Genomic DNA, 14,235 nt, shown 5'->3' on the forward strand with positions numbered 1-14,235 from the left:
AGCAGGAGAATTTAATATTCAAGAATATTTAATAGGCAATACTGAATATATATTGAGCTAGTAATTAGGAGGATACAAACTGTAGAGTATTTCTCAGCAAAAACAAACTACGTTGTAAGAGAACCATGAAATCTGTTCTTCAACTGTACTAAAATATAGAACTGTTATGATTTTTGTTTTCTGTTGTACTGAAGTATACAAATTCCCTTTACTATTCCAGTTTTATTTGATTCAGATGGAAACACAGGACATTATGCGCACAAAGAAAGACTATCTGTCTGCAAAAAGAAACTGATGCACAATAGCCTGGCCTAGCAAGACACAATTGTTTTCCTGGAATAAAATGACTGGAAATATGAATAAAAGCTGCCCAATGGTAGATGTAGTAATCTCAGAGCCTCAGATTTTGAAGATCACTGAAAGTTACGTTTATGGTAACAAGAAATGCAAACTGTACATTTCTCTTTTAAGAGGGATACAAAAGGGAGGAAGCTGCTCCATTTGCCCTCTTTAAAGCTTCCTAACTTTAAAAAATTGCTTTAAAAACTTAAAGAGAAAATTCACCTTCCAAAAAGTGCTGTTTTTAAAAATAAACTAGTATACTCACACCTGAAAGGATGTGACATTTTTAATCTCAAATTGTGGAACTCGTTTGGAACTGCCTTTTAAAAACCCTGCACTTCACAGGTGCATGAGAGATCATTCATAGAAGTGATTTCTTTTATTCAAAACACCCTGGCAGTGTTCAGAGTCAGGCTGGATAAGTACTTGAGCAATCTGGTCTAGTGGATGGTGTCCCTGCACATGGCAGGGGTGGTTGGGACTAGATAATCTTTAAGATTCATTCCAACCCTCTAACTTTCTATTATACACTGAAATCACGTGTTTATTATTAATGTTGCCTCTAGATTGGAACCCTCAAAAAAGGGGGTTAAGAGACTAAGAACAGTGGTCTCTGAATAAATGCTCTATGTCTATTGGCAGGCTCCATCTCTTTCAACTTCCAATTTACTTGTAGATCAGAAGAATGGAAATGAAGGCATCAAGCATTACTAAAGTGTCCCAGAATGAAAAACTTTTTCTGTACTGTGTCTCTGGTGGCTGCAAAAAGGTCTGTGAGCAGATCTGTGAAAAATAAGTTATTTGGTACAAGTTTAAAATATAATTTCTGTTGATCTTGTCTCCTGTTGAATGAGTTTGCCTTTGTGTTCTCCTTCTAGATTTGGATTTAAAGGTATAACTGTCAAAGTTGTCTTGAGCAGCCTAAGAGATTGTTTTTTCTTGTTGGTTTAACAGAAAATCATGTTTTCATCTATAAGTATCTCTGCTACAAGATACTGAAAGGACAGGAGAAAAAATAGAGGTCTTATGCTGCTGTCTCAAACTCTAAGATGCTAACATTTGAAGATATTTCACAGATCTTGTCCTTAGAGATTTTGACAATACAAATACAAATCATCTAAAAGTATTAATGGGGGTTGATGACAGGGCTGTAAGGAAGCCATTAATGGGAAGACTTAGATCCTGTAGAATCCTTCCTTTCAGGGAAACACAATGGCATGTGTTCCATCCAAGACCACTTTAAACACTAGCAAAGTGTTGTGTAAGTTGAAGCAAAAATTATTCCTCAGGTCTCTGGGTCCCTCTGTGGTGAGTGGGAAGACCATATAAAGGAACACTACTGAAACTCCTTAAAACCTGCTTTTAGGAGCATGTCTTTCAGATGTATATAGGCAAAAAATAGAAGGTAGCTCATGTGTGTGTCCTTATCTCTACAATCCTTAGTTGAGGGAGATAATGTTTGGGACCCTTAAGAAGTTCAAAACTACACACGATTCTAGAGAAAAATCCAGGGCTCAAGAAGAAGTGAAAAAGTACTATTTATATTATCTTTACCACTTTAAACAGCAAAAATCTAGTTATAAACTCACCAAGTTCTGTCCTATTCTTTACCTGTTGCAGTGAAACCAAATTCAATCTTGACCAACAAGGTTTCTTTGGTTTTTATGTCTTATAGACAAAGCTCAAGGAAGAGAGGAACTACCAGTAGCAGAACCTCATCAGAGTCAGGGATGTTGTGAGAAAAGCTAGAAATGAGCCCATATAAATCACAAAAATCTCAAAATTGCAGATTGGGTCAGGCTGGGAGGGACCACAGTTGGGTCATCTGGTCCAATCCCTCTGCTCAAACAGGGTCATCCCAGAGGACACGGCACAGGATTGTGTCCACATGGTTCTTGAATATCTCCAGTAAAGGAGACTCCATAACCTCTTTGGGCAACCTGTTCCCATGCTCATTCACCTGGACAGTAAAGTTCTTCCTCATATTCAGGTGGAATTTCCTGTGCATCCACTGCACCAAATGGGATCTGTCTCAGTGTGCTGAGTCAACCAGCTTGCATCATTTATGAGGCCACTCTCTGTTCTCCTCAAAAAGTCCTGGAGATCAGAAGAAATCTCCAGAGCCTGGAGAAATGCATTATACTCAAAAAAGGCAGGCTGGTCAGCCTCAGTCTGGTCCCTAGGAAAATCATGCAATCCTCTTAAAGCCATTTCTGGGTACAGAGTGTGATTGTCTTTCATGATAAAATGACTGGTTTTATGAATGGAGAGCAGTGGATGTCATTTACCTTGGCTTCAGCAAGGATTTTGACACCGTGTCTCCCTTGTCTCTAAGCTGTGATTCTAGAGTCTAGGTAGATAAATTCCTAGATAATGGAAATCTGTTGGGACCCAACACCTGCCTTCCAATATCTAAGAAGAAGTTGTCAGAAAAGATGGAGCCAGGCACATTACTGAGGTATATAGCAAAAGAACAGGAGATGACAGCCATAAACAAACAGGAGATATTCTGACAAGAATAAAAGGGAAAAAAAATCAATGTGAAGACAGTTAAGCACTGGAACAGGCTGCTCAGAGAAGCATGGAACCTTCATCACTGGAGAACTGTTAAAAGTCATAGGCAACCTTATCTCAACTCTGCACTGACTGTGCTTTGAGCAAGCAGTTTTGGTGACCTCCAAAAATCCCTTACAAACTGAAGGATTCAATGATTCAATTAATAGATTAAAATTTCCTTGTTTCTGCACTCATTCCTACCTACACCCTCACACAGGACACTCAGAGTTTAATTCATCTAATTGCAACAAAACCCCTAAAATATTTACAAAAAGCATTTCAATTGTCTTGGATAATCTAAATCATACAAAGAGAAATAAGTTTCAATATAAATTTAGAAAGCAATACTTACTATTACTTGTTGGCTCAGGAAACCCAACATTTTGGCCATTCCAACTTTTGTTTTCTCCAAGCTGAAACAGGTAGAAAAAGATAAGTAAGTAAAGAGCAAACTGCTCCCTAAACAGAACACTCCCGTTTATAAATTTAGTTGAAATACACTAAAAAGGATGAGTTGAGACTGCCACATCTGTTCACAAAACTTTGCTAACTCATCTTAATTTTTGCCTAAGACAGGTTATTTGAGTAACGTACCCTTCATGAGTAAACATTAACAACTATTGCCTAACACTGAAATATAAATGTTTCCCCAAGGATTAGGTTCAACTCAATGTGTTACCAAATCAGACTTAAATAAAATTAAATGTTTTAAGCAGCTCTCAGCTGAAGACATAAACAGTCAACAGAGAAATTACATTCTAAAACAAGAAGATCCCAATTACCGCTTATAAAGGAATGTGTAAACAATATAAAGTACTTTGGGTGTAATTTAAAAATATTTACTAACAAGTAAATTTTAAATAGATTTAGTCACTGAAGTGGAAGTAAAAAATATTGCAATTTTCAATTATTTTAATATACTTTTGAGGAAGCTAACTGTCCTCAAATTAATTTTACTATGTATAATACTGGCTATTACTCTGACATGGAAAAGGAGAACAATTAACACAGAGGTTCAAAACTAAGCCAGTACTGAGGTTTACGCAGTAAATAAGATGGCAGTGTTCTAGGTGTACGTATAAAATTGAATAAAAAAGTCAGAGCTTCCTCATTACTTAGGAACTATTGACAACCAGCTCTGTGAATGTGAAATGAATGATCCTTTTCAGATTTCACTGGGATTTTCTATGCAAACAGAAAACCTCACAGCAAAGCAGGCAATATGCCAGAACAAAGTTGTAATCCTTTGCTCTCGAAGATGGGGTTGGAAAGTAAAAGAGATGAGAAGGAAAATCAACCAGCTGAAATCTGCCTCTGCATCTCAAGAGGTTGCATTAAGGCTGTTTAGATTACTACCATGTCATAATGCAGACTACTAGATTATACATTTTACTTGGAAAAGAGTATTAGAGAGCACACCATGAAAAGCAGGTATTTCGATGAGTGTTTCCCTGCTTTCCATCATCATGTTCATCCCAAAGAGCCTTGGCAATGTGCAGTGAAAATGGGAGATATTTGATGGAAAAGAAGGACAGGCATTACAGTCAGCTTTCAAACTGGTCACCTACATCCACACACTTAATTTCATATAACTTGTTTTATCCATATTATGAAGCAGGTAATATGTATATTTTAAAATATGGGTGACAACAGTTCTACATATGAGTAAGCAATATGAAATCTATAAATATGTTTGTATTTACTGCTGTTAACAACAGCATGGTTTTGTCAGGAAATCATCCTGAGCATCTGTAACATGATGGCAGCACAAGCACACTGTTACAATAAGACAAGATTTCCAACTTTCCTCATTCTTCTCTTTTTTATTGTTTATTAACTTGATCATAACAGAGAATTAAACAACAATTCCTTTATGAGTAAGTGATCCTTAGTACTGCTGCCTCACATGAATGCAATCTACCTTGGTTTTCTTCTCTCTAAGAGAAGACAAGTGGCAAGAAGAAACAAAAAGCTGGAAACATGAAAAAATTACTACAACTCTCCATTCTCATCCATACAGCTGAAATTCTGACAACTGCAAAATGTCTCCCAGCATACCTCCAGATTGCTTTCCTCAAGGCCCTGCAAAACCATTACCGATTTCTTTCAGGAATCAGTTTAATCCAGAAAAGAGCAGAGCCTTTACTTTTTTACATTACCTGATTACTTGTGCTGCCATCAGCACTACACATTGCTCTTATAATGCTCTTAGGTCTCCATTAAAACAATAAATACAGTCACTTTTTAAGTACCAGGGTTAAGGAAAAAAAAAACCTGCTGGATTTGGTTTTGCTTATTTTTAAGGGAGGAGGAATGGAAGGACTTGAGGAAAAGGGAGCACAAGGGAAAAAAGAATTGCCTTTTTTAACATCATCGAAAAATATACAGGTGAAAATTACCTATTTAGATGCCAACCTGCTGCATCAGCTAATCTACACTGGGACTCATTTTGGATTCAAACAGTGAAACAAGTATTTTCTAATGATATGTCCTTATTGTGCAATTTATATGCAAGGAATTTTGCAATGCTCAAATTGATAGAGATCTAAGGGCTTTTTTCCCTCTTCTCCACCAGAGTTTAGTTTGAGAGTTAAAATTCCTAGAGCTACACAAACTAACTTTGTGCATCTCTAGATATGTCCAGACATATATACAGAAGATAAAACCAGAAGCTCTAGATATTTCACATCCTTAAACCCCAACAAAGCTTTAAAACTTTGTTATGATTCTGCCACTACATAAAAATTGAGTACTTCACAGTTTTTGGGTACAGTAACGTTTGTTCATTGTATTCAGAATAACATTAGGCCATTGTACACTAGTCTACCAATCCTGAAATGTCTACATCTTCAAGTATGCAATTAAGCCTGATTTTCTAAAGACAATGCACTTATAAGCAATAGCTTAATAAATGTAGTGAAACAAAGCAACAGCATCCCTTTTTAGGCACTCAATTTTTTGTTAAGGATTTCAATGTAACCACAAGTTTCCACTATGTAGAGCTGTGCTAAGAAACTATGTTGTGGGCTGAATTTTTTCAGGCTTTATCTCTGAAAAATACTGTAAAATTAGTTCAGCCAATTTAAAATCCTAGAATGACAACCTATGTTTTCATATTAGAATAAAAAATTGATTTTTCTGTTTTGACTTGTTTTTTATTAAAGCCATTTGATAAAATTGGCAGTGAAGAAAAAGTTGATAGTTTTATACCCTAGAGAGTATATTCCACAGCAGAAATGTCTCAGCATTCTGGTGAAAATGAATTATCATTTGACTCAGTCAGAAGCTTTAAATGGCCCTGTCTGCACAGTGTGCTCTCACTAGGAACATCAGGAACATCATCCAGCTTCCAAGGACTCTGTTTAGAGTATTTCACACTTGTCTATGACTAAGACATATAGTGAAGAAGATAGTGAAGGTGAGTGTGAACAGCACACATATTGCTGCTACTCTCAAAGGACAGTGAAACTGAAGAAGGTGGGGTCAAGTAACCAGTACGGTATTTCTTTTTTCCTGGTTAGGAATACAGAACGTATAGAACACAGTAGCTTCATATTTACATACACACAGATGTGTACATATATACTATATTCAGATTTATTATGTAGTCCTAGAAAAGCCCAACAGAACATTCTGTTGGCTACCTAGTGCAGCCACAGTAAATATATAAGTAATTATCAAAATATATACATGCAGTGAGCCTGTATATGACAGGAGCTGTTTAGGATCCATAGCTTAGTTAAATACCTTACCAAGTATCTTTTCAGTAAACAAAAGGCAAAACTTTAACAGCCAATTTTGGTTACAAAAGCCCTAATCAATAAATTCAAGACAGGAGAGGAGTGCTGAGTTACAGATAGCTAATATGGAAATACATACTTGCAACACATATGGTTTTAAAATGCAATTCCTTCTTCATTAAAAAAAGTGACACACATTTTCTTTATCAGTCATCAAATGTGAAAAGGCCATTATTTTTCTGTAATGCTGTTAGTGCACATGCAATGGGAAGATAAACATTGATTACTACTTCATATATGAAAATTACTAACGTTGTTCCTTTCTGTTCCTTTGGGCTCTCATGAATGCCCAAAATGGAATAAAGGCAAGAGGTACATTCATCCTGACTTGCAAGCAGAAATAGGTGCATGGACACATGAACACTTTTGCACACACACTATTCTATGGAACTCTGTTCCTCATTACTCTCACAGGAGCAGAGGCTGCACTTAATACTAAGGGTAGCTGTTGAGCTGTAGCTAAACAAAGGCTAATCTGTGACAAGCAACTCCCTAAAACAGGGTTTGCACAAGCTTAAGCTTCCAGTTTTATTAAGTGATTAGCTGATACAGCTTAAAAACCTAGACAAGGATAATTGTGGGCATCACAACAATTGGTTCTCACCTTTTCTGTCTGGTCTTGAAGAGGAGTAGAGGCTTTGTATCCCAGCTGTAGCAACATTGCTTCTGCTGCATTTCTTTTAGCTATTTTCTTGTTTGGGCCTGTTCCAGTAGTAATGTCATTGCCTACTTTTACCTTAAAAAGAAAAAATTGATCATAACAATGACAAATGCAAGACTCCTTAATATCATCATATAATACTCTTGCTGATCTATCAACAGCTGTCAGCTCTTTTGAGGAAGATGCAATCTTGAAAAAGATACAGCAGTGCAAAAGGGGACCACAGTATTCACTTAGAAGGGCTTGTTTAGATTTTCAGATCACCAAACCCATACCCAAGAGCTACATTTTTCTGCATCTCAGTGCACACACAGTTGCCTCTCTCTTCCACCAGCCTCTGTGTCGCCCCCATTCTTCCTCTCCCCCTCTCTGTTAACACTGGAATTGCCCCAGGATGTGAACTTCCTCCTCCTTGTGGGAAGCAGTGCTGCCTGCAGCAGCTCCCCAGCATCATCAGGACAGTATGCAGAACAATGGACAGGCAAGCAGACTTGAGATTTAATGAGAGTGGCTTCTAAAGAAGGAAGAAAATCATATTTGCCTTCCTCCCACTTTGTTGCACTGCAAGGAACAAGGGGCTGGGACTGCTTACACCTGACAAGCTTTGAGCCAAACAGTCCTTGCAAAGAAGGCTCCTCAGTGCACCTGTGGTCTGTACAGTACAAAGGGTTTCTGACAAACATGATGCCTTTCATAACACTAGGAGAAATTAAAACCCCAAAATAAGGACAAACTGTAGGTAATGGATATCCACAAAATGTGTGGCTCCAACTTAATCCTTGGCTTTGGTACCATTCTTAAAAGTCTTGGTGCTGTATGTGTCTGGTTTGTGACATGAGCACTCTCACTGCTCCTCATTCATAGCTCTTTGATGGGTGTATTTTGCTCAGTCCATTAAGCCCTTCGATTTGCCAAATTGTGTCTCAAAATACTGCGCAGTTTCAAAACCATGTCAAAAAAGGAAAGCAAAATCAAATAAAAATAATAAAATCATCAAGATGGTCTGAACAAAAAAAACCCAAAATCCAGAGGTCAAAGACCAGAAACAGTTTTCAAGGAGCTTTAAAAAAATGGTTTAAAAAAGGCATACAAATGCTAAATAAAGAATAAATTATATTTAGTAGTTTATGTAATTTAGTAGCTTATGCCATTCAGTAATTCTTCACTTTCCTTAATTAATAATATATGTATTTTCCTAAAAGTTTAAACTCTTATTTATTTCAATACTCCTAATTCTAAATATTAAGAAGAGAATGTAAATAAATAATAATCATGGATATCCTTTCAAAGTACATATATATACATCATTAAGCAAAACAATTTGTCTACCTATGCCAAAAATATTAATAATCTTGAAACCTTATCTTCTATGCAGTTCACAATAACAATGAGAAAATAGCCAATCTGCTACAAGTTTCTATGCAATAAAATTGAGGGACTTTAATGGGACAAGACAAAAAGATAATTTATAACACAGTTCACAATAAATCAATGTGTTGCTATTTCTCAGACCTGTAAAACTGGTTTAGCTATTATTATAACCTCTATCAAGGATTAAAGGCCTGACTACAAAGAGAAAGAGCTTTCTGAAATTAACTTTGGGAACAGAACACCAACTAATGTCATCAGAGGTTTTCCTCTGTTTATCTAGTAGCCAGGAAAAGTAATTGGATCCATTTCATCACATCTAAACTTGCTCTTTGTGTGACAGATAAAAATGAACATATTATCTCTGGATATTTTACTTCCACATTCAATTAAATTAAATGAAAACATGGTTTAAGTAGTTTATACAAAGGTATTTTATTCTGATAAGGTTTTCTGCATGTCATAATGAATCCACTGAGATTTCCTGAAGGTGGGATAAATAGTAGAATAATTTTAGTGTGAAGATATTACAAAAGGGTGAAAATGGAGTTTAAAAGTATGTGTAACAAAGCAACTGCTCTGTGAAATTTCTTTAACTCTTTCTTTCACAATCTTCTTAGATACAGGAATCTTCTACATATTCACTGCTTTTACAATTCCTTTTTCATACAAACCGAAGACTTTGCCATTATTGACACTCCTCCAACAGAAAACTTAACTTCCAGCCTGTCTTTCTAATACTGTGTTACACTGTTCTGGCCTCATGCAGCCACTACCAACTATGGACAGTCCCATGGGGGTCTAAGCATGGGAAATGAGATTTTCTGTGACAGAATCACTCTTTTTCAAATACTTTCAGATCTCATAAAATGTTAGAAATCCAAGTTTATATTCAAAAAAAGATTCTGCAACACAAAAGAACACAATATGTTTTTTTTCTTTCAGAGAGAGAAATAATAAATTACCAAGAAAGACCACTTAGGCTCAAGAAAATTAAGATCACTAGCTTATCTTCATAGATATGAAGGAAGGACTTAAGAGATTGAATTGAAAACATAACTAATTTTCTGGAGAAGGAGGTGCTGGAACGTCATAGATTTTGCTTGTGATCAGAAGTGACATTTTGGTGTGGTTGGTAGACAAGAAGTCAAAACATGCTGAGGTGCTGTTCTGAGTTGTTCCGGCACAAAATTACCCTTGACTGAAAACACAAGAATACAGAATCCTGTCCTGATTCTAATCTTTCTCAACCTGCTGTTGTGTTATCTAACAAAATATCACAGTTATGCCAATTTTTTGTACATGTTCTTAATTTAAATTTGAAAGGAATTTTAATGATCTACTGTTTCAGTATTAGGTCCAGTCACAGGACAGTCTAAAACATGTGGTTGGCTTTTTTTGTTGTATTTCAGAGATAACAAAGTCACAAAGAAACTGGCAAGCTGAAAAAATTTACATCACTATTTTATAAAGCCAAAATGCCCGATAATATGGAGATACTAATGTCCATATTTCAGAATACTATGTATTGCTGGAATTCTCGGATCAACACCAGCCCAATTTTATTTTTTTCCAAAAAAACAAGTAAAAGTAAATAAATCATGAACCATTAGGAATAAAGACAATAACAATCAGGTGAAATAAAAAAAGGAGTGTAAAATAATGCAAAACACATGAAAAGCCTCTAGAGGGCACATAATTCAATTGCCATTTGTTTCACTAAGAGGAAGAAGAAAGTTTAGATGGGCTTTCTGTATTTCATATGATTCCTGTATATGTGACAGCAAGGCAAAAAGCTAAACAGAAGGAGTTCCACTTCATGTTATGCCACCATTTTGTTTGAGTTTGAGTAAAATACTTAGCAAGGCCATTATCTCTAACATGACACAAAGGATACCTGCATAACAAATTCCCGACGGCGAGGCATTCCTCTCTCTGAAAGAAGAACATACTCCGGCTCCTTCTCCTTTTTGGCCTGCTGGATCTGAGCCAAACGACTGATGGGATTCATTCCTTGACCATATTCTGGTCCAGTCTAAACCAGGATTAAAGGAAAGAACCATTATTTCAGTATATATATCCCTATAACTACTACACTGCTTCAATAACATTTACTAGGATTCTCTCTTTTGTAATACACCCTCGGAGAGAAGAAGAAGTAACTTACTTTCCATTTTCTGATCATGAGACAAAAGACAAGAATCCTCAGGCTCAAAGCTGTGGAAAGAAATTGTCTGCCTCTGTTGCAGGTATGTGTATACCTTGCATCTGCAAGCTACAAAAACCCTCTCCTGTCTGTGGAGGTCCTCATAAGGATGGATAAAAATTAGCAGATTCATTAGTCAGTTATATCTTACTGCCCTGTTTCTAGGACCCTTCCCCCTAACCCCTTAAAATAGCTGGCCACAATGCTGGAACATGCACTACACTGAGAAGGGGTGGGATTTACACAGGGACAAAAACCATTTGCCATACATAAAAATGCTTCCTCTTCCAGCCTTCCTGCTTTCCTTCTAATCACTCCAGGCCTTCGATCCTAGTTGCAAGTTTAGTTCCAAATTTAGTTGCAAGTTGCACCTTGCAACTAAAGGTGCAGAGGGTTTACTCTGTGTGTCATATGAATTTACCCTTGAATTGTTGCTTATGATGAACCACCCATAAAGTATTTCAAATGCTTAACAGGCAATAATCCTCACAACAACATGTCCAAAAGTATGGTTGGTGGGGGAATTGATCTCATGCCAGGGAAACATAAGGACTAACAGTGGTCTGTCCAAGATTACATAGACAGAGGAAAAACTACAGTCCTTGAAAACTCTGCTCTGAAATTCTTTTAATGAATTATTGCTCACACAGCAAATGCTCTTTCAAAGCACATAGCTACGAAAGTATTTGTTGGTAGATCTTAAGAAGAAATTAAGACCCACAAAAATTTATCTGAAGTCATAAGTAACTGATTTATATGGGATAACATAAAGAATGCACTTGCAAATGTTAATGGCATTTGAATGTAAAATTGTTATTATGTTATGAAGCTATTTCCCTTTTATGAAACCATTTGCAGGCTAAGAGAAGATGAGCACTCATGCTTGCTTGAGCTTCTCAAATAACAAACAAGTGTTCAGGAAACTGAAGAAATGATCAGCAAAGACCAGAGAGGGATATTATATTTAGAAATCTGTGCAACAAATCCTACATAGTGTAACTGCTGAAGTAGTTAGAGAAGATGTAGGTGAAAGAGCTAAGACAATGTCATACACAAGGGCAGCTGTGTGGGCAAGAAGCCAGGCAGAGACAAAATGCAGAGCAGGCTAAATAAAGAGCAGGCCATAAGATACAGCCTCATAAATATATATGCAAATAAAAAGAAGTTTTTGTTGCCACTTTTTTTGATGCTCAAAACACATGCAAGTTAAATTGAAAGAAATGGGCACATTGAAAGCATTTCAGAAGTTTGGATATTCAAAAAATAAAAACCATCTACATATTCAGCTTATTTTGACAATTAATGTCCCTTTCTAACAAGGCCAACTGTGTACAATTAAATTTAAGTTCGTAATGGCAAATGGTATATGGTAATATAAGAAATCTTTTCATTGTTATACCCTTAGCCTCTTTCTTGAGAAAAACTTTCCAAGATGTTTGGTGAATGCCAAAGCCAAAAGACTTTTCCAATCTTCCAGCTTTAAAGCTGCATTAATGCTGATGGTTTTCTATTAAATCATTTTCCTGCCTACTTTTTCATATAAGTTTCTGAGAATTAGATCTGCAGGATTTTAGTAGGAGACAGGCATCTAATTAATCTAGGTTTTCCTGAAAAATCACTTATTCTGTATTGAAGGCAAATGGAAAGAGGAAGGTGACAAATAAGTCTTTTGTACATTTTCCAAATTCAGTTTTGCACTCTCCTAACTACTTGCTTATTTTTAAGTGGTTTTCTGGTGGCTGCTCTTTCAGAACTCTGCACTTTGTATCCTGAGTACAGATTTCTAATGGCCAAACTTTTAGTAAAGTATTGAAGCACTAAAGTAGAGCTTCATTAATTTAATTTTTCACATATCTCTCTCCCTCTTCAAACTGGGGAGCAGAGAGAGCCCAGGGAGGGAACCACGACATGCTAGAAGGGATTCTCTGAGGAGGTGATGCTAAAACGTCAGATGGCTGGACAGAGCTGCTTGGAGGGCTTGATCCTCCACTGGACCTGAACCAAACCCTTGAAGACCTCAGTGATGTGAGCTATTTACAAGCCATTCTGTTTGAGGATCCCACAGCATTCTCAGGATTTAAAAAAAGCCCAGGCATATCAGCACAAGCAAACAAGTAACAATATTGACAGTAGCAAGCAACTGTAACAACATTGACAGAAAATAACAAATAAGCCTTTCTTGATTTTAAATCTGACTGTTACTTTCTGAGCAAACATTCTTAATTGTCTCAAAGGTGGACACATACCTTCAATATTGTTTTTGGACGCTTTTTAAAGTAAAGTTTTGGCTTTTCAATCACAGGAAGAGGAGGAAGTTTCTTAAGTTCTTGTAGTACAGCCATTGCAGCACGTTTCTTTGAGAGTTTCTTACTGTTGCCTTCTCCTTCTGCAGTGAATTCTCCTACTGTAACTCGCGTAACAAAGCTCTTCATGTGAGGAGGTCCACTTTCTTTAATCACCTTTTAAAAGAAAGTAACACTGAGTCAAAGCACCCTACAAGAAGATAACCTAATGTTTGTTATCTTTGCAATGAACTTATTATTAGTACAGTTTTCCTGCTAACTGAAGGCATTAGATTGTTTCCACAGAATTTGGACAAGTATTAATGACAGTATGAGGTTTGAGGACAGAAAATTAAGACTGGTTGGATAAAGCAAATCTAACCATCATATTCAGTGTTTCACAGAAAGTAAGAGTAGACCTACATTTTTAAAGATTTATAGAATAACACTATATACAACAATTCTGCATATTTAGACCAAGGCTGAGAGGTTTTTTCTTTGCAAGGTGCTTCACATACTAAAGCAATTAAATCCATGAAGATCTACCAGGCTTTGACTATTTCTTTATACAAAACATATTCAAAACTATATTAATTTGGCATTACCTCAACCTGTTTGTACTTTTTTTTAAATTCTCATCAAACCATTGGATGTTCATAGTCCCAAACTTCAGTCTCAATAAGTGCAGTCTGGATGCCTGCTCTCAACTCTTGCCTTGCCAGAGTACACAGCTCAGAGCAATATCCCACACATTTGAAAGACTGACACATTCTTGCTCCCATGACTCTCAGCTGTCCCCCCCAACAGTACTGAAAAGAATTAACAGAAGAGCCACCATAACTCACACAAAAGCCAAAAATTTCTGAAAAAAAATTCATTTATTCCCTTCCAAACACATTTAGTATAACAAAGTGAGAAAACCCATTTGAAATACTTCACTACAAGAAGTTATATTAATATGGAAAGAAATCAGGTACTGAATTCTGTACCTTCTTTTAGGTGTTTTTCTGTCTTCAGTTT

The 14,235-nt window shown here is 36.4% G+C and overlaps 1 protein-coding gene across 3 annotated transcripts in view; it reads right to left on the reverse strand.

Annotated features, from left to right (window-relative positions):
* STAU2 (staufen double-stranded RNA binding protein 2) overlaps positions 1–14,235 on the reverse strand; it is a 168,792-nt gene that overhangs the window by 93,095 nt on the left and 61,462 nt on the right. For all 3 annotated transcript variants that reach the window (XM_063170364.1, XM_063170355.1, XM_063170373.1), the window contains 4 exons: positions 13,180–13,392; positions 10,625–10,762; positions 7,303–7,434; positions 3,251–3,311 (listed from right to left, as the gene is read on the reverse strand). In XM_063170364.1, the coding sequence (XP_063026434.1) occupies positions 3,251–3,311; positions 7,303–7,434; positions 10,625–10,762; positions 13,180–13,392 (544 nt within the window). The remainder of the gene's footprint in view (positions 1–3,250; positions 3,312–7,302; positions 7,435–10,624; positions 10,763–13,179; positions 13,393–14,235) is intronic.

This window comes from Melospiza melodia, chromosome 1 (genome assembly GCF_035770615.1).
Source record: "Melospiza melodia melodia isolate bMelMel2 chromosome 1, bMelMel2.pri, whole genome shotgun sequence".
Lineage (NCBI taxonomy): Eukaryota > Metazoa > Chordata > Aves > Passeriformes > Passerellidae > Melospiza > Melospiza melodia.